The sequence below is a fragment of the Pelobates fuscus genome, chromosome 1 (assembly GCF_036172605.1).
Source record: "Pelobates fuscus isolate aPelFus1 chromosome 1, aPelFus1.pri, whole genome shotgun sequence".
In the NCBI taxonomy this organism is placed as follows: domain Eukaryota; kingdom Metazoa; phylum Chordata; class Amphibia; order Anura; family Pelobatidae; genus Pelobates; species Pelobates fuscus.
In genome coordinates, this window is record NC_086317.1 from 380,618,991 (window position 1) to 380,642,900 (window position 23,910).

Genomic DNA, 23,910 nt, shown 5'->3' on the forward strand with positions numbered 1-23,910 from the left:
TTTTCAATGTATCACATTGTATTTGTGCTCCTCATATAGATCTTTGAAACAAACCTATTTAGCACCTTAGGACAGTCCATTATTATGGTTACAAAAAGGAATAGTGGATTATAACTAAAGAAATAATGTGCATTCTATAACTACTTTTCATACAGACTCCATTTAATGAATCTACCACATTTTAAATTATACTAGCCCCGACCCAGTGAAACAACACCTCCACGGCCTGAGACATCCTACAATTTAAATTCTGAGAAATTCCTGCGGCAGAAGCCCCGGATGTTGCTAAAACTGCAACACCAGTCACCAAACAGGACATACATGACCTGTTGGCACACTTTCAAGATATGCTCTCCACAGAATTACAACTACACTCACACCTTGGCATCAGGGGAGATAAGGGATGTAAAAAAAAAGGTTAAGATTTGCAGGGTGGCTGAATCTATCCCCACAGATTAGCTGCCACACTTCATAAGGTGGCGTTTTGCCTCTATCCTGCCGGCTAAAGTTGCCAAACAGTTTGCATATGATGGGCTATATTTAATCTCTAAATCCTCCCAAGCACCTATTAATGCTCCACAAGACATTATTCTCTGCTGCCATACTTATGCTGATAAACAGCGGCTGCTGTACGCTCTATGGGGGAAAACTCCACTCCAATTTGAAATCACACTCTCACCTTCTTTCAGGACTTGAGAAAAACCTCTATACTATGGCGCAAATTTATGAGACCTATTACGTAGGTACTGCAGAATGCAAGCTTCTCCTATAGATGGACTTAGCCCAGATCTGTTACTGTCACTAGAGGTAGAAAGTCGTACAGAGCAACAAGTCGTCCAACGGAGGGTCAAACTATCCTGCAGGTTTTAGGACTATCATAACAGGCTTCATCCAAGTCTGCTGCTCATGTTTGGAATGTATACCATTTTGTTTTACATTATGCTGTTCTCTTGAATTAATGCTGTATTCATCTGCTCCTACCGCTACAATTTCACTATTACCGACAGATGCGACTACACTTTCCTTTATTCACCTTATGCAGTAGACTACGTACACATAGTTGTACATTTCTATCCCCCTCCGCTGGTTTCCGCATGAGATACTGTGTGTGTGTGTATATGTATGTATGTATGTATGTATGTATGTATGTATGTATGTATGTATGTATATATATATATATATATATATATATATATATACACACACACACACACACACACACACACACACACACACTAGCCTACCTTATTAACATGTAATTAACTGTTTTGTCAGTCTGCGTTATACGCCCTCTCCACACTTTTATCACTCCACTCACCCGACTTTCATACTCATGACTAAGTTTTTTTTTTTTTTAAATTGTGCAGTTTTCCCACGTATGCCTTTCATTGTTATGTTTTTAATTTATGCTTGTCTTGCTATTGGTGCCGGGGCATGGCCAGACCATATGTTTTTATCATGCACATCAAAAATAAAGAATTAAAAAAAAGGGGGGGGGGGGGATTCACAGGTTCCTTTTCAAGCAGTGAAGGAAACTTCAAAGATCATACCATTCTTTCAGTCTATAGTTTAACTATAAACAAGGATATGGGAGAGGGGGAGAGAGAAAGGAAATTTAAGAAAAAAATAAAATATGTAAATCTCCTGTTCTATACAGCCAAGATACAATATGGGTGAAATAACAGACTCAATGTAAAGCTCACCATGAAGATGTTTATTGATGACATAGTACAATATATTTTACAAAGAAGGGAAAAAATGGCCCATTATTCCAAACCAATTACAGTACAAAACATCCAAAATAAAAATTAAATAACTAAAATTTGTATGCTATTTTCGTTTGCCTGTGCATTAAAGATTAACCCCTAAAAATCAATACTATTTCACATAGGTTTCACAATATGGTCCTGTAGGACCCTCTGCAGCACGGTATGCGTATTTACAACATCATTTACTGTATACAATCCTGCTGCCACTAAGTGGGACATCACATTTTGTTATAAGACACTTGATTAATTAATGTAGTTATCCACTAAACTGGGAATCATGAGAACTGACAAGAGAATTTCAAAAGCCACACAAAACTATGGATTTCATCTAACCAAGCTAAAGAAAGTTTAGCTGGATGTTCTGCTAATATTTCAACATGGAGATGGCCATCTTGCAATTGCCTCCCAATTTTTAAATTCATATTGATAGGGACTGATTGTATCATCTCTTGCAGCCTTGGATTTTGTCAATGTCAGATTCCAGATTTTGTGATTTGTAAATAGGTCCCAGCATTCTACTGCTTAGGAAACAAAAAACGGTTTCTATGTCTCTCTGAGCCTAAAATGCCCAAAGTGGATTGTTTTAAAAACAAAATCAGTGCAATGTTTGATTGGAAAATAACATATCTTGTATTAACCTGTTTTCATGAGATGCTCTGTTTTCTTTTCGGTTTATATTATAGATTTAGCAAATTAGACAATAATCCAGTTCAGACAGGGCAAACACTTCAAATGAAGAGGAGAAATAAAAACCATTTCACTTTCCTCTCCTCTGTATGTTTTCTCTAAGCGGATGGCCAGGTGTAAAGGACGGAGCTTAGAACAATGATTGACAGTGAGCAAGATGTAGGTGCCATTTAGAGAATCAAAAGGTATTCATTTCTGCATAAAGTTTACACCTCACAAATACATATTTGTTAAATGGAGAGATTGGTGAACATCATTTTTAAAAATGACTGTTCCCCCTCTACAGCCAAATAAAGCTGGAAAAACAGCTGTTTTCCAATTATTTTCCAATTTACCCTAACATATGCAATTCACTTGTCAGTTTTCCAAAATCCCTGTACTCGAAAATATTGTTATGAGGGAAATACATGACAATTCATCCGTAATATGAGAGATAGAGAGTGTGTGTGTGCATGTGTGTGCGTGAGAGAGAGTATGTATGTATGTATGTATGTATGTATGAGACACAAAAGAAAGTCCTACTTATAAAAATGTATAAAGTAGCCCTGTGTTCCATATGTCTGTTATATTAATCTCTTATGCCAAATTAACATAGAAAAGCTTTTTGTTTGTTTTTTGTTTTTTAATTTGATTACCTGAATACTTCTTGTCAATGCCAATTTTATAAGAATTGGTACATTTATGCTAAATATACTAGTGCAAATTTAAAATAAAAAAATATTGGTGTATTTACTGATCAACCAGTAACAAATCTAATAAAAATAATATTAAATATGTTTACTCCTATCCAGATACGGGTAGTATACCAGATGAAACATAAAATAAAGAATACTTTGCTGCAGTAGGTAGTAAGACAGAAATATTAAAACATATATCACAGAAATAAACTGGATTGTTACAGATTTTGTTTCTGACCAAAGAGTATATACACCAAGTCCTTATAAATTCAAGTTTAGGTTAAAAGTTGGATATTCTAACTAAATGGCAGCCAGATGTAGCACCTGCTTACAGCAGTGTCAGTTTTTGAATGCCCCAGATCGACTTGCTTTGTTGATGAAGTTCTTCAGAAGTTCACTCTCCATCTCTGCAAAGGCATCAGTCTGGGTAACCACGGTCATATGGTTTATACAGAATCTGAAGCAAAACTCCTCTAGATCCTAGAAACAAAAGTCTGGTTGCAGATACATTAATTAATATATAGAAAACACACCTTATTAACAGTTACTTCAAGAACAAATGTTACTAACATCTGGAATAATAGTTTAAATGGGGAGGAGGGGAAAGGAGGGGCGAGATGGACTTGCATTGACTTTCAACCCATGTTACTCTATTGCTAATAAAGTGTGGAAAAACAAACGCCCTTGGGCAAGCAGTTTGCAGGTCGCCCGATACATATTTCCATAACATTTTCCTGACTTTACGCTCTTTATACTATGTGAGACTGTCTATAGATCAGTAGTTCCCAATCCTGTAGTCAAAGCAGAATATTGCTCGAGCTTTTGACAGTATCCCAATTAGAATAAAAATATGAAATGCAAACCCAACCTGCCTGTATGAAACTGAGCAGCAGGCAAGTTAGGTTGGGCAGTGGTTGGTCAGACAACAGTAAAGTCTGATCCAAAATGGATGCTCAGATAAAATAATAAAGATTTTCTCAAAAATAATTTAATATTTTCATATATACCATTTAAAAATGTATTATTAATGGGTTTTTCCAATATTTACATAATTAATAGAATAGTGCCCTATTGGCATTATTCTATAGGTCTCCTCTACAAAAACGCTCAAAGAGCATTTCAGTATTCAGTTTAACTCGCATTAATCTACTCCTGGGCACTGTGCGACACACTCCTGTCTGTCATCACGGGAGCCACACTAATGTACAGGTAATACTCGAAAAATTAGAATAACTTGCAAAAGTTCGTTTATTTCAGTAATGCAACGTAAAAGGGGAAACTAATATATGAGATAGACGCATTACATGCAAAGCAAGATAGTTCAAGCCGTGATTTGTCATAAGTGCGATGATTATGGCTTACAGCTCATGATAACCCTTAATCCACAATCTCAGCAAATTAGAATATTACATGCAATCAATAAAACAAGTAGTGTACATAGAACAATATCGGACCTCTGAAAAGTATAAGCATGCATATGGACTCAGTACTTGGTTTGGGCCCCTTTTGCAGCTATTACTGCCTCAATGCGGCGTGGCATGGAAGCGATCAGCCTGTGGCACTGCTGAGGTGTTATGGAAGACCAGGATGCTTGAATAGCGGCCTTCAGCTCTTCTGCATTGTTCGGTCTCATGTTTCATCTTTTTTATTGGCAATGCCCCATAGATTCTCTATGGGGTTCAGGCCTGGCGAGTTTGCTGGCCAATCAAGCACAGTAATCCCACGGTCATTGAGCCAGGCTTTGGTGCTTTTGGCAGTGTGAGCAGGTGCCAAGTCCTGCTGGAAAATGAAGTCAGCATCCCATAAAGCTCGTCTGCGGAAGGAAGCATGAAGTGCTCCAAAATATCCTGGTAGACAGCTGCGTTGACCCTGGACTTAATGAAGCACAGTGGACCAACACCAGCAGATGACATGGCTTCCCAAATCAACACAGACTGTGGAAATTTCACACTGGACTTCAAGCATCTTGCAGTGTGTGCCTCTCCAGACTCTGGGTCCTTGGTTTCCAAATGAGATGCAAAAGTTGCTCTCATCAGAAAAGAGAACTTTGGACCACTGTGCAACAGACCAGGTCTGTTCTTTAGCCCAGGTAGGACGCTTCTGACGTTGCTTTTTTTGTTCAGGAGCGGCTTGACAAGAGGAATACGACATCTGAAGCCCATGTCCAGGATCCGTCTGTGTGTGGTGGCTCTTGATGCACTGACTGCAGCCTCAGTCCACTCCTTGTGAGAGCCCCCAAAACTTTTGAATGGCCTTTTCCTGACAATCCTCTCCAGGCTGTGGTCATCCCTGCTGCTTGTGCACCTTTTTCTTTCACATAACTTGCTATTGATGTGCTTTGATACAGCACTTTGGGAACATCCAACTTCCTTCGCAATTACCTTTTGAGGCTTTCCCTCCTTATGGAGGGTGTCAATGATGGTTTTCTGCACCTTTTCACAATATTCTAATTTACTGAGATTGTGGATTTGGGGTTTTCATGAGCTGTAAGCCATAATCATCGCACTTATGACAAATCACGGCTTGAACTATCTTGCTTTGCATGTAATGCGTCTATCTCATATATTGGTTTCCCCTTTCACGTTGCATTACTGAAATAAATTAACTTTTGCACGATATTCTAATTTTTCGAGTATCACCTGTATAATCAAAGGCTTCTCCTAGAGAAGCCTCTGATTTAACAATTTTATTGTCTCAGGGCACACAGATGTGCTTGGAGTTGGTATGGGATTGGGAAAGGAGGAGCGAGGGCAGGGAATAAAAAAAAATAAAAAATAATGGAGTGGCAGGATGGCTTTTTTCAATGTGAGTTTGAGGGAGTGGAGACAAGAGTTTCTCCCTTGCAGACAGAAAGCAGCGTGTGCAGCAAGCAGTAACGTCAATAGGCAGTGAGCAGTGTGTGTGTATGCACAAAAATGAAATTAGGTAGTTCTGGGCAGCCTAAATCACGTGTGTCGTAGGTGCAACTAGCCCTTGGCGCACAATTAAAAATATCTCTGAATGTGCAGTGTTTCAAGCCGAAACCCTGCACATTCTGACTTCTAACACCATGACCCCTTCAAAAAGCAAAATGGGGTTGGAGTGACCCTTTAAGTTTCATTAGATGTAATAAACTTTTAAAAAACAAGAGATGAAAGTTTGATGATAGATGTTCCATTCAGTGAATACTGTGTGGACATTTACAGATACAGGTTAATTATGAAGATTATTAGTGTCTTAAAAAGACACTATAGTCACCAAGCATTTGTTCTGGTCTGTATAGTAAGTCCCTACAGGCATTTTAATGTAAACACTACCTTTTCAGAGAAAAGGCTGTGCTTGCATTACAGCCTAGAAACACCTCTAGTGGCAGTAATAAATGTTTGTATTGCGGACACTCTAGTGTTCCTTTGTCAAAGAACCTCGATTTTTAACTAGAGTTGGATACTCTTGACAATGAAAATGTAATTGACTTGAAATCAACTTGTCTACTGCATGTATGCAAATTGAATTCTTCCAAAGTGTGGAGCTGTGTGGAGCCAAGTGAAAATAAAACATGTGTTGTACCTGAGCTTCATACTTAACAGCAGCAGACAGAAGTATTACAGCATTCTCCTCGCAGATACCTTGCTTTATGGTTTGCTGACAAAGCTGTTTCAATCGGTTTTCTCTATAGGATGTTGCCAACTCCAGAAGCCCTGTGAAGTACAGAACGAGTTAGAAATATACTGATCTTTGACCAATAAAACCAGTGCTTACAAATTCATTGAAACATACACATCAAGGCAACTAACAGAACACCTAGCCACTAGTTTATTAAAAGTTATCTGTGCTTTATTTTGTTCATCTTAAGAGAACATTTTTTTTCCCCATTTAAAGTTTAAAGAGCTGGAGCTGGATGTTATGTTATGTTCCTGAAAGCAGACAGGAGCAAAACTGCAACAATATGGAATATGTTGTCATGGAAGGAAGTAAATCGATAAAAAGGACATGTGCCTTGTGCAGTTTGCTTAAAAAAAAATAAAAAACACATTGATTTGTCCAACCCTTAATGTTGTAACCTTAAGCAAACCCTTTTATTTCTGTATAACAAATGTACATAATGCATCTTTATTTTGTAACGTACATTGACGCACTGAGGCATTAAGAGAGGTGTGTGCTTAAAGTATATTTACACACATCCTGCTTCATTGTGCTAGTCGAGGCTTCCCTTGCACTCAGTGAAAATGCAAAAAAAAAAAAAAAAAGTAAAAAAAAAAAAAGTTTGAGACTCGGGTTAACCAAACAAAAGCTCAATGCTGAAACACAACCTTTCCAATACAATAACGTGATTAAAACTGAATTTTTGAAAAAAGTAATGGACTCATATTTCTGAACTTCATTACAAAAATGGTAGCTCATTCCAAGTTTAAATACATCAAGGAATGTTTCACAATTATAATTTCTCCACCCTCAACCTCTCAAAGCAAATAGGCAATTTAATAAACAATACGTTATTCAACATTGATTCAATACATCTTCATATAAAAATAAAAAGATACTGGTGTTAAAGACAAAAGCAAACCAAAAGACTATATGGATCCTAATAACACTGGTCTTACCAATTGCATCTTCTGGAGAAATACTAATGCTGTCTGTGTATAGATATTCCAAGAAAGCACGGTAAACCGGGTAGGAAAATTGGTTCATTTCAATGATTTCTTCTTCACTTTCATGCAAGAATGATCGAAAATGTTCACACCTCAAGGGGATTAAGAAAAAAAAATTAATATATATATTTGTAAAACATACAAAATTCAGCACACTCACTCAATAAACACCAACTTCAAAGCTCACAAAATTGATTTGTTTTCAAATGTACATACGTAAATATATTTGGGAATTCAGGCCAACTCCCCAGTTTTACACCCCTCCCTGTCAGGTGTGCCTCATTGCAGGGCCCTATTTAACCTTGACCTGCAGAGAGTCCCATGAGGAAGCATTTCCCAAGTAAGTGGATTATTCGTAATCAGAGAAGGCATTAGGTTGCTAGAGTAAGACCTGCCAAGAATGGGGTACATTGATGTTGTGGCAGGCTTATGCAATGTATGACCATATACTGGAACGAAACCTCTATTATTTTGGCCTAAGTCAGGTGGTTTTGAAGTTGAAGCTTAGTAAGTGAGGGGTACTGGATCTTGAATGTTATATAAAACCTATAGATTTGTAAAAAGCACCCGTTAAATTTAACATGCACAGGAAGAATTCAGATTTCTAGGTCTATGGGTTGGATTCTAATCCCAGATGTCTCTGTCCAGCGAGGATTTATTGGATATGCCAAAGTCTGACTGATGATAGCCATACTCTCCCTACTTTTGAGAGAGGAGGAGAAGAGGAAACAGTAAAAGAAATGTAAGTTCTGCATGACAGTGGTGCTTTAACTAAGAGCATTTTGATTATTTTCAATTAACCATTTAATCAACAACCTCAGTCAAATCTGCTGTTTATATTTTAAACTGTTTTTCCATACACATTTTATTTTTATGGGGAAATTCACAAACCACGTGCATCTCACTACTGTTAAGACCCCAAACTAGTATTCTGCTGCGGTCTTTGAGTACAATGATACCCCAAATGTAGGGTGTTCAAGGGACTTGTGGGGTCAAATAACAGACATGCTCTAATTTTGACATGCTCCTGTACTTCCTTCCTAGGGATGCGGTTTGGTAAAGTGGCTATGTTTCCATACTAAACAGCTGCAACAGTGCTATTTCTACATTTAACCCCTAACCATAGCCACATACACAGTGTAGAGTGCTTTGGAAGTGTTTGATTGCAGCTTGAGAGGGAGAAGCCAGAGGTTGAATTGCACAATGTGGGCAGGATTGGCCTCCTTAGATAAATCTAACCTCTTCTCTAAACACACTGATGAATAAGACACGAAACCACAACCTAACACACAGTTATATAACTGGCAAAATACCTTAAATGTGTTGTTTAGATGGGAGCGGCTACACACCGCAGCCAGCTAAACATGCAGTTAGTATAGGACATTTAAGCTGATAACCGATGCTTATTACACACTCAATAATCTATCCTTACACGCTTGACAAATTCCCGGCACACTGGAACTCCACATTGTGAAATCATATAGGATCAAGAGTAGATAATGTAACGTTGTCCCTTGAAAGAGGAAATACCACTTAACACATGGTTTGACACTTTCCATTTAAGTCAAGCCCATAAACTTTGAAATAGGTTTTACCATCCTAGACTGTAACCTCATCTAAACAGGGCCTTCCTCAACTTTTTTTATTTTGGATGCCAATTATTTGTTGTCAAATAAAGTGCTGCAGATAATGCTGGTGCTACATCGATGTGCATTTAAATAATTAAACATTCCTGTCAATAGTAGATGCACAACATGGACATTCCTTCTCAAGGTTTTTTTTTTTTTGACAATCACTTTTTTATTGAGAGACATGCATGACAAGAAAATGAGACAGTACAGTATCTGACAAGAGATAGTCGTGAAAGACATATGATCATACTAGTAAATCATACCTCATTTTATAATAGAGTGAGTGGCAATCGGATGAGACAGATAGAACAGAGTACTATATACCAAGTGTAAGGTCCAGTATGAAAAGACATTTGCAGTGAGATATAACCACTCACAATAAAATTAACAAAAAGAAACAAGGAAAAATATCTAGGAGGTTTCAAGTTTAAGATGAACTAAACATAAGAAGCCTTACTGCCTATGTGTACAAACGATTGTGTTAATATTAACAGGCTTAATCAGCACACGCTAAAACATGGGTCGCTCTGACTAAGTAGATATGTGTCGAGTGATGGTGGCTCCTTCAACATATTACCAACAATAATAATGAAATAAATGTAAAAAAATAAAATAAAAAAGAAAACCCACTGGAGCATCACTAAGTAAAACTTGTATGTGAACCATCCCTATATGATGGCCCTTCATCCCACTCCAACCACAGGCATGGCTAAATTTGACGATAGCAAAGTCCTAGCATAGACAAAAGTCCAACATGTTGAGATCCACCAGCCCCATGTCACTACACGAGCCAGCACCTGACCCCCGCAGATTTGAGCCTAGACTGGAAGCCCAGGTGAAGCCCACTAGGCGAATCCAATGCCGGTGCAGGTTCCTCCAGGGTTATGGGCTACGATGCGGCTGTCTACTCTATAAGGTTTGAGTTCTATTAACTGGCTGCAGGATCAAATCTGAAGTGCCAGGTAGGATGTTTTGAATGGACAAAAGCCCTCTGTTGGGGTGACTCAGCTGTAACAGTAGTGTGCCCTGCAGTAGCATGTCCTAATATTTGGAGCATAGAGTATCAAATGCTTTCACAAAGGAGTCTTTTTGCAGACTTAACATTGTGGTCAGGGGGGCGTGGCCTAGCTACGGATGGAGTAAGACACACTTCACCCGAGCTCCTAGGCCTCAACCTGCCAAGCCCTTAAAAATAGCGTCCGAAAGCAGCTAATAACACCGCAAATGGGGAAAACAAAACGCCCGGCGAACGCTGGTCAACCTGGCACTACCCCAGCAAGACACCCGCCCGGTCCCATGGACGGATTCCTGTCGACGCCGCATGGCCCGCGCGGCACCGACGACACGGACTTGCCCGCACCCGTTTCGCCAGGATCCAGCCTCGCGGACTCGCATGGAGAATCACCGCGGCGCACTCCCTCTCCCAAATAGCGGCGGACATCGCATCAATTTCGGCAAGTATGCTGACGAGGAAAGATAAATCTGACCTGGTGGCCGAAATGCGCTCCATGATAAGGGAAGAGATAGCAGCAGTGCGGACAGATCTCACCACGCTAGAGCGCCGGGTGGACGGCTTAGAAGCGGATCGCCTGCAGGCAGACCAACACAGACAAGCCACGGACCTGGCGACCACGAGGCAAGGTAACATCCTCCTTGACCTCCGCCGACAGATTGAGGACCTCGATAACAGAGGCCGGCGCAATAATATCAGGGTCCGAGGCCTACCTGAAGCTGACGGTGAATCGCCACAAGAGATGCTGTCGGGCCTGTTCGCACACCTCCTCGGAGATAACGCCCCGAGTGATTTTGGCATAGAAAGGGCGCATAGGGCCCTAAGATCCCCGAGGCGAGATGGCCTCCCCAGAGACATGATCTGCGCGCTGGCCTCCTTCCAGCTGAAGGAAACTATCATGCTCAAGGCCAGAAATCAACAACGAATAAATTTCATGGACGCCCAGATCTCGTTGTTTCAGGATCTTTCCACAATTACACTTGATGCCCGCAGGGCCCTAAGGCCGATCACACGCATGCTGCAGGAAAGGCGGCTCCCTTACAAATGGGGGTTCCCTTTCAGCCTTCAAGTCAAGGTGAACAACGTCTGGCACATCATTAGATGGCCGAATGATGTGCCCCGTTTCCTCAGAGCGGCCAACCTACCCGCAATCCCGGTCCCGAACTGGATCCTAGAGGGCCCCCCGGCCCGGGCGACGGGCCCCACTGAGGCCGCGCATAACATCCACGCAGCACCAGGGCCACAGAGACGCAGAGGCGGCCCGGAGGGCCCAGAGGAGTAGCCGACATGGAATCGCCTAAGGCAGTGACCCGCTTCACAGACCCGACACACTCCCACGTAGCACGAGGCTTCAACAGAGACTCCGCTTCCATTGGCAAGCGGTATGTACTTTAAAACTGGTGATGACGGGGGCAGCATAGTATGGGGGGCATCCGCTGGGTACTAGTAGGTTGGGTGGGAGAGAAGGGGGGACCCACTAGAGTGAATGTTAGCCCGGGTAACGATCCACACAGGGGATGACCACGCCATGGGGACCCGCTAGGTTGGGAGGATGGGATGTGCGGTGGGACATGGACACTCCGTAGAGCCCGGCGGCAGGCCTAGTATCATGGGCCCCCATACATTGGCCCTCTTGGACGCACCGCTGTAAACTATCAGATGAATCGAACACTGGACTTAGGGGCCTCAAGTATCTTATGGGGAATGTGGGGGTGTGGGGGTGTGGGGGGAAGGGGAGCGGGGTGGGCTGAGTAAGAGGTAGAGGGAATTGTACATAGTTTGTTATCCACCTGCTGAACGCATTGTTCATGGTTTGTTACGACACACATTTCTATACAGTATGGAGAAGTAGAAGACCACTTGCGGGCCTACCCTGCCCGCCCCCGCCGCTGTACGGTCACGGAGCGGTTGAGGTGACCAGGGTCCCCCTAGACAGTTGGTCCATCTTAACGTATCATTGCCGAAGTATTTTGTACATGTGGGTGGCTCCTGGGGGGTCCCAGACGTTACACGGGGTATTCCAATGTGATCTTATAACCTGCCTGATTATTTGTGTGTGGTGTATACATATCTATGCCAATAGAGGCTGACTTGTCCACTTGCTCCCCCACAAATGCACCACGATACGCCCGCACGAGACTTCCCACCACGAAGGACACCTGTATCACGTATACACCCCATGATACCCACACGCAGGGGCCGGGGGGGGGGTCTCGGGGGACCCTCACCCGCAGACAACCGTGGCAAGAACAGCAGCACATCCCGGAGACAACCCCCAGGTACACCCCAGGGTCTTAGATATGCACGCACCTGGCTTGCGCCAGCCGCCAACCCCCACGGAAGCACCCCCCCTTCAAAATTGACAGACCTCTTACATCTGCACTATAGGAGCCAGAGGAGATAGAGGAGGTTCAGAAACACGCAATCGGAACCATGTCCGAACAGACAGGGGACACTAGAATCACCTAGGATAGGCCCACACACTCGAAACGCACACGCACTGACAGACGGACTGAGCCCTATGGATACACATGATAGAAGGTGACGTTGCAGAACTAGCCAGATATAGCGCAACACAGGGTTTTGAGCGTGGCAGACGAGACTGAGCCGTATACACGGGACCCTGGTCCGGAGGGAGGGGGAACAGTGACACGGAATCCAGTAGTAATCTCAGGCCACTCAAGCCAGCGCGGGAGGGAGGGTCACTGGGGAAGACAGGAGGCCAGTGAACGCTTGATAGATATGAATACCCTTAGCGGGAACCCCAGCGCAAACACGAAACTTACTTACAGCACCCCTTGCAGGTTGGGTGCCGACGGAGGGGATAGAAGACACACCACAAACCACCCGAACGGTCTTGCACACACGGTAGTCCCACAGACCCTCACTGTGACAGACCCCCACTGTACATATTATCGGGGTTCATAGGGACGAGCGGGAGACGCAACCCTTGAACGACAACTCCCGGTACAGGGTCATAGTTACACCATACCCCACCCATTCCCACACTTACGACTCCGGACAGACAACACCTTTGACCTAGACGACTGCTTACGTCTGCTTCCCCACCCCACCTGTCCCCCACCCTTCTCTTCTTTCCTTCCCCTTCTATTTGTCTTCCCCCACAGGAGCCGCGGCGGAGCGTGACTCCCTCCCCCCGGAGATGCAGTCAGGCGGGAGTGGTTTTGCCCCTGCACGACTGACATATTGGTCCAATAATGTCAGGGGCCTCAACATCCCGGAACAACGATCCCTGCTGATGAGGAGACTGTGGGCCGCAAGAGCTTCAGTAGCGTTTTTGCAGGAGACGCATTTTAGGAGCAGAGACGCACCGAAACTCTAAAACAGACGCTTTCCAATCGGTTACTACGCAAACCACCCAGTGGCCAAGAAGGCAGGAGTGGCGATACTATTCGCGAATACGACGCAGTTCCAGTACAAGGCGACACAGGCAGACCCGAATGGACGCTACCTATTCCTCAAGGGCACCATAGCGGATCACACCTATACCTTCGCCTGCCTGTACAGCCCCAATAGGAAACAACACACTTTTATCTGCCGGACCTTGGCCAAACTAGAAAAGTTCAGGGAAGGCCTACTGGTTGTAGCAGGTGATCTGAACCTACCGCTCGACCCCCGACTGGACACCTCCAGGGGCCACAGCGCAATACCCGCACACTGCCTTCGGGCGACGCTGCGGTCCTTACACAAGCTAGGACTGGTGGACAGCTGGAGGGCAAGCCATCCTGAGGGAAGGGACTACACCTGTTACTCTGCGGTCCATGCACGTTACAGCCGTATAGATTATATATTCATCGCGCAGGAATACCTGACTCTACTACAGGGGGCCGAGATAGGAACGATGGAGCAATCCGATCACGCTCCAACATTAGCGCACACCAGCTCCCCGCTTTTCAAACCTAAAGAACGTCAGTGGAAACTCAACGAGACACTCCTGGATGACCCCGAACTCATTACCATGACGACACACACATTGACCCAATACTTCACAACGAACGACACCCCGGACATAGCACCACTCACGCTATGGGAGGCGCATAAGTGTGTCATAAGAGGGCATCTCATAGCGATCAGCACCAAACGCAAGAAGGACAGGGTAGCACGCACGATCCATCTGAATGGACGCATAGCCGAACTCGAACAAGAACATAAACGCACACTAGATGAGGAGACTTATCTTCGTCTAACTGAGGCCCGTAGAGAACTCCGAACCATACTCTCTCAGGGAGTTCTACACACTGCGCGAAAAACAACCAGGTTCTTCTACGAGCACTCCAATAAATGTGGCAGACTGCTCGCAAAAATGCTTCAGGAAAAGCGAAGGACGCAGCACATCCATAAGATTTGCCCACAGGGACGTACAATCACACATCTCCCCGAGGGCATCTTGAATGCGTTTCATGAATACTACACGGCACTGTATGGCCAAACACCAACCCGGTCTGATGCGGCATCCCAACACCACCGGGAACGAATCAACGCATATCTAGGCAACCATGTTGCTCGCAAGCTCACGCCGGAACAAGCATCCGAACTGGAACAACCCTTAACGATCGAGGAGCTAGCCGGAGCACTGAAAATAACAAAACCTCATAGGGCACCTGGCCCGGACGGCCTGCCCATCTCGTACCTGCGCACCTTCAAGGAGATTCTACTACCAAGACTTCTTGAGGGATTCAACTCAATACGAACAGGCGGTCAGTTCCCAGCGGACACACTGAGGGCGACGGTCACAATCATCCCAAAAGAAGGCAAAGACCCCACTAACTGTGCCAGCTATAGACCTATATCGTTACTAAATACCGATCTGAAAATTTTCGCTAAAGCTCTTGCGCTTAGGGTAGCACGTATACTACCCAACCTAATACACCCCGATCAGGTCGGCTTCATACCCGGAAGAGAGGCTCGGGACAACACAATTCGGGCCCTTAACGTGATCCACGCGGCGACGGCTAACAAACGCGAACTGGTAATTCTATCCACGGACGCCGAAAAGGCGTTTGACCGTGTGGATTGGACGTTCCTCGCTGAAGCCTTACGACACATGGGATTCGGACCTTACCTACGAACCTGGGTGGCGGTGATGTGGGATTATTTAAAAAACCTTATTGTACTTGTATTCAATTATTGCACTAACTCCATTTTAACTTTATACTGTGACAATCCTCCATTTTGTCCTCCTAACCTGACTTCTACAATCCTCCATTTTGTCCTCCTAACCTGACTTGTTCATTTTAAAACTACCTTACATGACAGAATTTCCCAGCACATCTAATACAATAGAACAAAGACTGTATTTTCTATAAAGACATGATTAACACAGGAATTGCTGACTTTTCCTTAGATTTGCAACATAGTATAGTTTGAAGGCCATGAGAACACAGTAGTAATGAAATGTTCTATTCATAAGAGACCTTGCACCTGGCCACGAGGCCTGAGATCACCGACTGTGTAAAATGACGCTCAAGACCCCTTGTCCCCCACCCGTGTCCAGAACAATCCCACCTCTTGGTGGGTGGACACGGGACTAACCACTTAGTTGTTTGAACCAATTAATTATATTGATAGGAGGACACTAATTCCGACACTTAACAATTAATCCAATTAATGATGTTTATTTGCTGATATTCTAATAATCAATGATGACGTAAAATGTCTCTTAAAAGGACCTGCGCGTCCGCTTTTTAATCACTTGCCAATAAATTTTCTCGAAGTTATTTTAACCTGAACCTTGTGTGTCAGACTTAATTACTTCAGCGTATATACGCAAATTTATTTTATTAATTTGGACAGGAACAGATAGACATTTAAACATTTTGGTTTACTGCTAAAAAGTACCATAACAACTTGGCGCCCAACGTGGGGCACCGGGCTATGTCTGGCCGGTGAGCCGTCCTAAGGAAGACGCTGTTGGACGGAGGAATCCAGGGGGAAGGAAAGGAGATTGATCACCTCCAGGTACACGGTAGAGACTTCTGCAGAGCCACCGGTATGTTCCGGCCCCTTTGATTGACCCGTCCACGTGTCTGTGACTGCTTCCCGGGAGGACATCAAAGACAGGTAATATCTTGCCCGGTGTCTCGTTACTCATTTGTTTACCTGCATTTAGTCTATCTGTTGCCTGGGTGTGTTTGAATTGTGTTTGAATTGTTTGCCTGTTTCCCCATTTTGAGATAAAGGGGGGGTGGACCTGCAGGGGATTTGCCTGGGGTTCTGTCTTGCTTGTTTTCCCCTTTTTGGGATAAAGGGGGGTGGACCTAAGGGGATTTGCCTGGGTCTTCTGCATATCTGTCTATCTGTTTGTATTTTGCCCCTTTTGGGATAAAGGGGGGTGGACCTGAGGGGATTTGCCTGGGTGTTCTGTTACCTGTTTTACTCCTTTTAGGAACCACGGTGCTGTGGTTGTAGGGAAAAAGGGGGGTTGACCTGTGGATGCGTTCCTGGGGGTCTTCTTTGCCTGTTTACCTCTTTTAGGAGCCTCGTGGCTGTGGCTGTAAGGAAAAAGGGGATTGTTGGAACTGTGGATTTTGTGTAGACTCATAATTTCCTGTGATCCTTCTGGTGACACTCTGAGAGCTTAGCTAGCCTCAGTGTGCACGTGGTAACCCACAGTTTCGAGTACTGGGACTAGTGGAATTCCAAGTTTGGTAACCACTGTCCCGAGTACCGAGGCGGGGGGGATTCCAGTTTTGGTAAACCTCAGCTTCGGCTGGGGGGATTCCAGTTTTCTTTTGGTAACCACCGCCCTGAGCGCTGGGGCTGGTGGAATTCCAGTTCTTCTGTTTATTTGTGGTAGTGAGACTTATAAGTGGGTTTTATAGGGGCACTACGGGGTTGAGGGAGGTGACTAAAGGAAAGGAATTACTGTTGATTTCATTTGAACTGTGATGCATACACTGTATTTCAACTGTATTGCTGTCTTGTTTGCTTAATGAGGAGTCTCATGTACTCCTGTGTCTGTCTCTAAAGATTTTTCCTTGCCTTTCATCTTTTCTACACTTTCTATATTATTATACTATCCACTCCCATTCCTCTTAAAAGAGAAGTGATTGGTCACACACTTCTCACCTCGCTCCAATCCGTGCCTACCACCCCGGGTAGGCGGATTCAGTGACTAGTCTACGTTTTGGGAAGACGCACCTGAGAAAGTCCCACGATTCTCGGGTGGCAGTCGAGCATTGTAGACGTTCTTGTTCAATTTTCCTTCTCTCTCTCTATATCTAGGACGCTGGTATAGGGGTAAAGGGATTATGGGACAGGATTTAGATAAGCCCAGCAAGGGCTGGTTAGCATGTGATTTGGTAGAGAACAGAGAGGGTGAAGAGATGGTTAAAGGTGTTGAAAAGATTGCAAAAGTATGTAAAATTGCTGTACCGACATGTGGGAGATTGCAACCAGAAAGTTGGCGCAAGTTACTAGCAGAAATGAAAGGCAAGCTTACAGATAATGGTTTATTAAAGACTGCTGAAGCATGGTACAGAGTAGCGAAGGCTATTCAGTTAGAAGGTTGGGTTGAGGAAGAAGTAAATCACAAAGGTGTGAAATTGTTTGTGTATCATAAAAATAGTGTTGCTGGGGTTTTCCCAAGCCCCAAGGTTCAGTCAGCCATAGGTGATAGCCCGCTGACTATGTTCCCCACTCCCGATCCTCCCGAATCCCATCCCATCACCTCCCCTGTCTGCCCGGTCCTGAATTCTGATGGATCTTTCTTTACCCCTTCCCTTTCCCTAACGGTCTCATCATCCTCAGCCATCCCCACGCTCCCTTCCATGCCTAATCCTAACATCTCATCTGCCGCCTCCTCCCTGCAATCCCTCTCTATGGTTAATCCCCTTCCATCAGCACCCGTCCAGCTAACTACCCCTCCCTCCCATGCTACGACTCCTCTTTCTGCATCCATCCCTACTAATCCTGTCCTGTCTCCTCCGATAACCAGCTCCGCCCCAGTCCAATATCCTACCTCCTTAACCGTACCTGCCCACCCTACTCTTTTGCCCTCCCCTGCCTGGCCCTACCCCTTCCCATATCCCATGGCCCTGCCCTACCCCGGTTACCCTCCCTTTCCCCAAGCCACTCCCCAGGTTCCGGTCATGCCCAGTCCGGCCCAATCTGCCCCGGAAGTGCCCATATCAAATATGGCCGCCGCTTCTTCCCTTAATCCTGAAGCAACTCCTTTCCCCGCCTCCAATATGGCGGCTCCCAGTTCAGCCCTGATGCCAGTAATTCCCGGCGACTACCTGTCCCCAGGTTACGACTCGCTAGCCACCCCTGCATCTGGGGCTCATTCCCAGCCACCGACCCTTTCACCTCACGCGGGACCTGCACCGCGTAGAAGAGTCAATATCATAGAATTCGATGATGACGAGATGGACAGGGTGTCCCATGTCTCATCGGAACTTGCTGCGGGAGCCCCATCTCATCGTTCTATCGATGATCCCTTCGGCCACAAGGGTCGGGGAGAACAGGCCCCTCCTAAATATGTAGCTTTTAACCCCACTCAAGCTAGTGCTCTGATGAAATCACTCCCGGACCCAGAAAAGCAGCCTATGCCCTTCTACCGAGGGATAGTTCAAATTCAAAAGACTTATTCAGCCGCATGGCGTGATTTATTGAGCATTTGTGCTATTAAAGCAGGGGATGCGTATTGGCCAAGTATGGCCCGACACCTCAGTACAGATCAGCTCAACAGTGATGTTGATTACCCCTCTGGAGTAACTTTTTGCACCCAATTAAAAGAATGGGCTAAGGACAAACTTGCAGATCAGGCTGCTGGCCTTACTGATGTTATTCAAGATAAAGGAGAATCAGTGGAAAGGTTTCATGCAAGACTGTATCAAATGTTTACAGATTTGGGGTTTGATCTTACTGACAAGATTCATTCACAAATGCTGTCAGGTGCGTTTGTCCAAGGTGTTAAGGACTCTATACGCAAGGGAATCATTGCTGCACGCCCTGAATATAAGGTTGTTCCCCTGGACACCCTACTTTTAGTTGCTAGAGGTTTGGAATCCGCCCAGACCCCAAGAAGATCCACTTCAGCGCCTCTCATGGTATCCCGCTCCACCCCAGTCCCAAAAGGTACTAGACCGGAGGAGGGGGGACATTGTTTTAATTGTGGAGCCAAGGGGCACTTTAGAAGTGACTGCCCAGAACCTAAAAAGGAGCCAAGGGAGCCCAGAAAGCCCTCCAAACCTGCCCCAGCTCCCAAAGCCACCAAACAGGTTCCGATAATTGAGGAACCAGATGATTAGGAAATTGGCAAGCCTGTGTCTGCAACCCCTGTCATGGCAGTGTCTACAGGGGATAAGGGGGGGCCACTTGCCACAGTGACTTTGCCCATTGAAGGCCACCCTACCACATTTCTAGTTGACACAGGTGCAGCCCGTAGTGTTCTGCGAGAACAAGACCTGCCAGACCCATCCTTTCTGTCAAATATTGACGTCTCTTGTGTTGGAGTGGATGGCCAGCCAAGACATAGCCCTTTAACAACTCCATTACGAGTTGGCTCTAGCCTGCTTGCTCGCTTTGTGGTATCCTCCACATGCCCAATTAACCTATTAGGTGCTGATGTTCTCTCACGCCTGCAAGCATCCATCACTTTTACCCCGGATGGGCAGGTAGAAATGTCCACACCTCTATCTGAATCAGACACCTCAGCCTTGTGCTCCTTGCCTCTAATGCTGCATTTAGAAAAGCCCCGTGAGAAAGCAGCAGAATTAAGGTCCAATTTCCCAGAGGCATTAAAGATACAGGTGCCCGCCAAGTTATGGTCCTCAGGCCCAGAGGACATAGGTCACCTAAATGTTCCCCCTGTGGTGGTAAAGCTCATTCCAGGAGCTAAATTACCAAGAAAACCACAATATCCATTAAAACCAGCACAGGCCGCTGCCATTTCTACCCACATCAAGGCACTCTTGGAGAAGGGTGCCCTGGTGAAATGTAAATCTGAATGCAACACCCCAGTATTCCCTGTGAAAAAGAAAACTCCCAAAGGTGAGCCAGAGAAGTACAGGATGGTTCAGGATCTCCGTGCTGTTAATGAAGCTACCGTCCTGGACACTCCTCTTGTACCAAACCCCCATACTCTGCTCTCTGGAGTCCCACCATCTGCAAAATTTTTCACAGTCATTGACCTAGCAAATGCTTTCTTCAGTGTCCCACTGGACCCATCCTGCCAATACCTGTTTGCTTTCACCCATGAGATGCAACAGTATACCTGGACTGTCATGCCCCAAGGGGCACAAAATTCACCAAGTCAATTTGCAAAGGCCATGGCCACCATCCTTGACCCATGGCAAGCCGAGCACCCAGAAGTTGTTCTGCTTCAGTATGTGGATGATTTGCTGCTCTGTGGAGATGATATGCCCACTACTGAAAAGTGCTCAATTAGCCTACTTTGTTATTTGGCAGAACAAGGATGCAAAGCTTCGCTCATCAAGCTACAGTTCTGCCAACCCTCAGTCATTTTCCTTGGACATTGCCTATCTCAAGGTTCCAGACATCTTACCCGGGACCGGGTGAGAGCCGTACTGGATATTCCAACTCCAAGGACTTCAAAATCCCTCCATGCCTTCCTAGGCCTCATTTCCTACTGCAGAGCATGGATCCCAGAAGCCTCCCTGCTCATGCAGCCTCTCTATGACGCACTTAAGTCTGACCCTTTTTGTTTGCCTAATGAAGCTCTGGACAATTTCAATGCTCTTAAACGTGCCATTGCTTCTGCTCCTGCCTTGGGCCTACCTGACTACTCAAAACCTTTCAAATTATTTGTCTCTGAAAGACAAGGCCACGCAACAGGAGTTCTCACCCAAACTAATGACTTAAGAGGCCGCCAAAGGCCTATTGGATATTTCTCATGTCAACTGGACATTGTGGCCAGAGGGACTCCTTCCTGTCTCAGGGCTGTCTTTGCTGCAAGAGAGCTCATAGAAAGAACCTCAGACCTGGTCCTTGGCCACCCTCTGGTTGTTTTGGCCCCTCATGACATCTCTGCCATCATCAACCAAGTCCAGCTTAAGCACGTGTCTCCAGCCAGACACCTACGCCTCCAGTGCCATCTTCTTCTACCTGACAATATTTCCATCCAAAGATGTCAAGTTCTTAATCCATCCACTCTTCTTCCACTCCCTGAGGGGGGTATCTATTATGGATTTATCACAGATGAAACCTACATTTACCTGCTTTGTGGATGTATCAAGAAAGTCATGCATCCACATTTGACATTTTATGAAGATGAAAAGCCTCTCTGTGAAGGCCCAGATTACGCCTTCTGCACCATGTGGTACAAACCAGACATTGCTCCCGAACCTTGCTATGAAGATGAGCTTTACCACTGGACTGATGTGAAGCTCACTGCTCAAGATTTCTATTGTGACTCTGAAGGCAATAGCATGGTCTTAATCCAACTACCTCAACAACTTAACTACCTCTACCGCCATTGGGATACTGCTATCCCACATATTCCTGTTACCAAGTTGAAGACAAGGTCATGGAATGACCTTGGGCCCATGGCAAAGCTATGGGCCACCATGGATGAAGAACAGCTACAGGAAAATGGTATTGTCAAATACCCAACAACTGACCTTCTGGAAGCATGGCCACGCCACTTCCTAGAAAAGGAATTTCAAGATCTGGTCATAGTGAATGATTATGACCCCGAAACACCTCATGACTGTTTTGAACAGATGAAAATGGAGACAGTGCACCTACCAACTGTGCATGAGAATCCATTACAAGATCCAGATTTTACCCTGTTTGTGGACGGCTCAAGATATGCTGATGAAGAAGGAAGATATCATACAGGATATGCCGTAACCACAACAGACGAAGTTATCAAATCATCATCTTTACCGCCAGCAATGTCTGCGCAAGAAGCTGAATTACAGGCTCTGACTTCAGCATGCAAAATTTCCGAAGGAAAACGTGCCAACATCTATACAGATTCAAGATATGCTCTGGGTGTGGCACATGACTTCGGCCTAATTTGGAAGACAAGAGGATTTCTTACCACCGCCGGTACACCAGTCAAACATAGTACTGCAATTAAGGAGCTAATGGATGCCCTCCTACTCCCTGAAGAAGTGGCCGTTTTGAAGGTAAAGGCCCATGGGAAATTGGATACAGATGAAGCAAAGGGCAACCATTTGGCTGATCAGGCTGCTAAGCTAGCAGCCAGGGATCTGCAGGAAGTGAATGAAGAAGTGTCCGGACAAGAAGAAGAAGAAGAAGAAGAAGAAGTCCCTATTTTTGCTCTGCAAACTCTTCCTACTGATTTGCGAATTTTGCGAGAACAGCAAGCTGCAGTCACTCCTGAAGAAACCCAAAAATGGAAAAATAAAGGAGCTGTCCAAAAGGACGGAGTATATTACAACAACTTCAAATTTTGCCTTCCAAAAAATTTATATCCAGCAGTTGTCCAATGGGCACATGGGCCTGCACACCTGTCAAAAGAATTGATGGCCGCCCTCATACAGAAGTATTATGAAGCACCCGGAATCACAACATTGATCAGCAGCTTCTGTAAGGCCTGTGTTATTTGTGCAAAATGCAATCCAGGAAGACCAATCAAGGTGCCTGCAAAACACCTGGCAAAGCCCATGTACCCCTTCCAGCGAATTCAAATTGACCACATCCAAATGCCCAAGAGTGGGCCCCATGAATATGCACTAGTCATAGTGGACATGTTCTCAGGGTGGCCAGAGGCCTACCCAGTGGCCAATATCACTGCAAAGACAACCGCAAGACGCCTACTTACAGAGATAGTATGTAGATTTGGACTCCCAGAAGTCATTGAAAGTGATCAAGGCCCAGCCTTCACAGCAACAGTGACTAAAGAAATTTGGACTGCTCTAGGTGTGACCCTAGCCTTCCACACCCCTTACCACCCACAAAGTAGTGGTAAGGTAGAGCGCATGAATGGCACTCTAAAAGCCAGAATGTTAAAAATGTCGCAAGAAACAAAGATGCCCTGGCCAGAAAGCCTGTCAATAGCTTTATTTAGTGTTAGGCACACACCTAGAGGGAAGCATTCACTGTCCCCATATGAAATTCTATTTGGGACAGCACCCAGACTAGGTTGTTATTATCCGCAGCAGTTACAGCTCCAATCAGATGTTTTAGTAGATTATGTAACTGAACTTGCAAGTGCCTTGAACAAAATACATGCCCAAGTTTTCTCTTCAATTCCAGATCCCGATTTGGATACAGGTACCCATAACCTGCTTCCCGGAGATTGGGTTCTGGTCAAGAAGTTTGTGCGGAAAAATACCCTGGAACCAAGATTTGACGGTCCATTCCAAGTTCTCCTGATTACCGCAACCTCCGTCAAACTGGCCGGCAGGCCAAATTGGATCCACGCTTCCCACTGCAAGAAATCTCCAGCCCCTGAGGAAGCAGATACCGCACAAGCATGTACCCCTGGTACATCTTCTTCTTAATTAGCCTTATAAAGGCCCAACAAGTAGCCATCACCAAAGATATTAGTGG

At 44.9% G+C, this 23,910-nt stretch overlaps 1 protein-coding gene across 6 annotated transcripts in view; it reads right to left on the minus strand.

The window, feature by feature from the left end:
- Nucleotides 1-1,693: 1,693 nt before the first annotated feature.
- The window catches only part of RCBTB2 (RCC1 and BTB domain containing protein 2), a 101,290-nt gene continuing 79,073 nt past the window's right edge, over nucleotides 1,694-23,910 (minus strand). For 5 of the 6 annotated variants that reach the window (XM_063426017.1, XM_063426014.1, XM_063426016.1 and 2 more), the window contains 3 exons: nucleotides 7,714-7,853; nucleotides 6,680-6,810; nucleotides 1,694-3,613 (listed from right to left, as the gene is read on the minus strand). In XM_063426017.1, coding sequence (XP_063282087.1) covers nucleotides 3,473-3,613; nucleotides 6,680-6,810; nucleotides 7,714-7,853 — 412 coding nt within the window. In that variant the 3' untranslated portion in view covers nucleotides 1,694-3,472. Of the gene's footprint in view, nucleotides 3,628-6,679; nucleotides 6,811-7,713; nucleotides 7,854-23,910 lie in introns of all 6 variants that reach the window. The other variant, XM_063426018.1, reaches the window with a different exon arrangement.